This window comes from Sardina pilchardus, chromosome 23, assembly GCF_963854185.1.
Source record: "Sardina pilchardus chromosome 23, fSarPil1.1, whole genome shotgun sequence".
NCBI lineage: Eukaryota > Metazoa > Chordata > Actinopteri > Clupeiformes > Clupeidae > Sardina > Sardina pilchardus.
Genome location: NC_085016.1, coordinates 14,761,858 through 14,764,357, shown reverse-complemented (window position 1 = coordinate 14,764,357; position 2,500 = coordinate 14,761,858). Strand labels below are relative to the sequence as shown.

At 43.0% G+C, this 2,500-nt stretch overlaps 1 protein-coding gene across 4 annotated transcripts in view; it reads right to left on the bottom strand.

The window, feature by feature from the left end:
* sbf1 (SET binding factor 1) overlaps positions 1–2,500 on the bottom strand; it is a 78,903-nt gene that overhangs the window by 22,937 nt on the left and 53,466 nt on the right. For all 4 annotated transcript variants that reach the window (XM_062527478.1, XM_062527479.1, XM_062527480.1 and 1 more), the window contains one exon: positions 736–943. In XM_062527478.1, coding sequence (XP_062383462.1) covers positions 736–943 — 208 coding nt within the window. The remainder of the gene's footprint in view (positions 1–735; positions 944–2,500) is intronic.

The following is a 2,500-nucleotide window of genomic DNA, read 5'->3' as shown; positions in this document are numbered from 1 at the left end:
CAAAGTAACTTATTCATTCATTTCATGACAGATAGCTATGAGTGTGTGAGTGAGTGTGCGAGTGTGTGTGCACACGTGAGTGTGTTGGAGTCTGAGCAAGAGTGCACGTACTGTACACAGTGCCAGTCAGAGTGTTTGGTCAGGTCTATTATTGACCATAGCCTGTGTACACACGCCACATGGACATTTCTGACCATTGTGTGCTTTTTATTCCCCCATTGTGAGTGTGTAGTAAGCATTGGGTGAGATTTATTTATAGGTACTAGGCGATATTATGCAGTTTCTAAGCTAAAACATTTTTCGTCACATATAACAAACATCTCCTCACAATCCACTCCTCACAAAAAAATGTGGTTTCTGTAGACAACCCAGGCTCCAAAAACGGCAACAAAAACAGCCTGGTGCAGCCTGGACCATGAGCCAAACATTTCCAGCTAATTGACCGAAGAGATGTGCGTTCAGGAGGGTTACAGTGGCACGGGAGGGAGGGGAGAACTAGCTCTCTGTTTTGTTTGAACGTCAACAGAAGGGACCAACATTGCATAGAGCACCTTTAAGGTGTCAAGCAAACAGTAACTCGACTGTTGTTGTGCCTCTTTTAACAACTGTTCCTTTCACGAGTTTGTGTTGCATTAAATGCATGTGAATGCGATTGTATGCCAGGTGTGTGTGTGTGTGTGTGTGTGTGTCATCTCTGTGTGTGTGTGTGTGTGTGTGTGTGTGACCCATACACACCTCCTGCAGACGGTGTACATGCGGTTGACGGTGGAGATGCGGAAGGGCTCGTTCTTGGAGCGCGTCAGGCTGTTACTGAGCGTGCCCAGGCCCAGCCGCTGGTAGTCACGGCAACAGGCGCGCTCCACCACGTTGCTCATGGTCTGGCGGTCGGACGAGCGGATGGTGGAGGAGAGCGTCAGGGAGCTCTGGTCTGGCTCTTCACACACTACACACACACAGAGAGATGACACACACACACACACACACACACACACACACACACAGAGAGATGACACACACACACACACACACACACAGAGAGAGAGAAGAGGGAGGATTAACCCTGGGCTGACACACACCAGAAGTCTGCAGGAAACTATAAAAGTGTCATCATCTTCCTTGGTCATGACTAAACACAGACCCCTCAAGCAAGAAAAATGCAACAATGCTAAACTCCGCTTAAGTCCTGGACGAATAATCACTTTGGGTCAATCCCGGGTACTAAAAAGTGTGTGTGTTTGTGTCTAAGGCAGGGCTGTACACTGCGAGCACCTCGTCGCAAATGCGAGGAAATATATATTTGTGCTACTTGAAAATATGAAATGGGAGCACAGGTGCGAGTACTGAATTCAACCCTTTTATTCGCATTTTGCTCCTAAAAATCCACACCAAGTGGATCAAAGTATAGGCTAGTACAAATTTCGCGCATCTGTATACAAATTTCATAGTTGACAACTCTAACGCTCCTGGCTGGAAACTCACGCTTTCAGCATCAACCTCGCTGTCTCTCACACACGCAAGAAATGTCACTTCAAAACCATTCTTCTTTTTCTTCAATCTGTTCGTTATCAGTTGGTGACTTTGTAGCGATTAGCCTACCGTTGAAACGGCAAACCATGATAAGAATGTTGACTATATATAGCCTACAATTACCGTGTTCATTTCAAATATTATTATTATCACGGTTGATAAACACGGTGTGGAAACCGTGTTAGCCTCACCCCAGCCTGCATTTGACATAGGCCTGGTTGACTTCTATGAGAGAAATCCGACTGATTCTGTTGTCTAAATGATGGATTTAACCACGATTTGGTGTAGGCTACACCTGCTTTAAAAAGGCGGAACATTTTCATTGCAAATGTGCGCATCACATAGCCACTCTGCGTCTTTGTATGGAGGTTACATTCACATTAATTCCATTCCACTAACGTTATCAGGAGAATACCGTAACGTTTTATTTTGAGCTCTGGTTGTCACTCATTGGATATAACAGATATAGCCTACCAAACTCCAAGACGAGTCATGGCAATTAAACATGACCAAGGAAAAAGTGACAACTCACGATGCCATGCCATGGTAGGCTACCTAAATCATAGAAGTTAACGTTACTGGACAGTGGACACTCATCTTTTCTATTACACCAGAAATATTTGTCTTTACCTTTGTTCGTTTTTTGAACATTTAAGTTATTTAATGAAAACATGATGTATCCTTGAACTATGCTTGACTCTTTTCCTAAAACCGAATGAAACCTAATTATGTTCACGTACATCTTAAAGTGACAGGCACTCAATTAGACCTACACACCACCCCTGTAATATCATTACAGTGTAATCAATATGAAGTATTCAGTTTACTGAATATTTTAAGCTATAAGTAATTATGCAGATCCTAAAATGCTATAAATTGATAACAAAATGTATACAAATTCTGAATTCAAAATATGAAATAGAAACAAGACAAGCCATTTTCTGTGTGTGTAGGGTTTGAGCAGAGACTATGA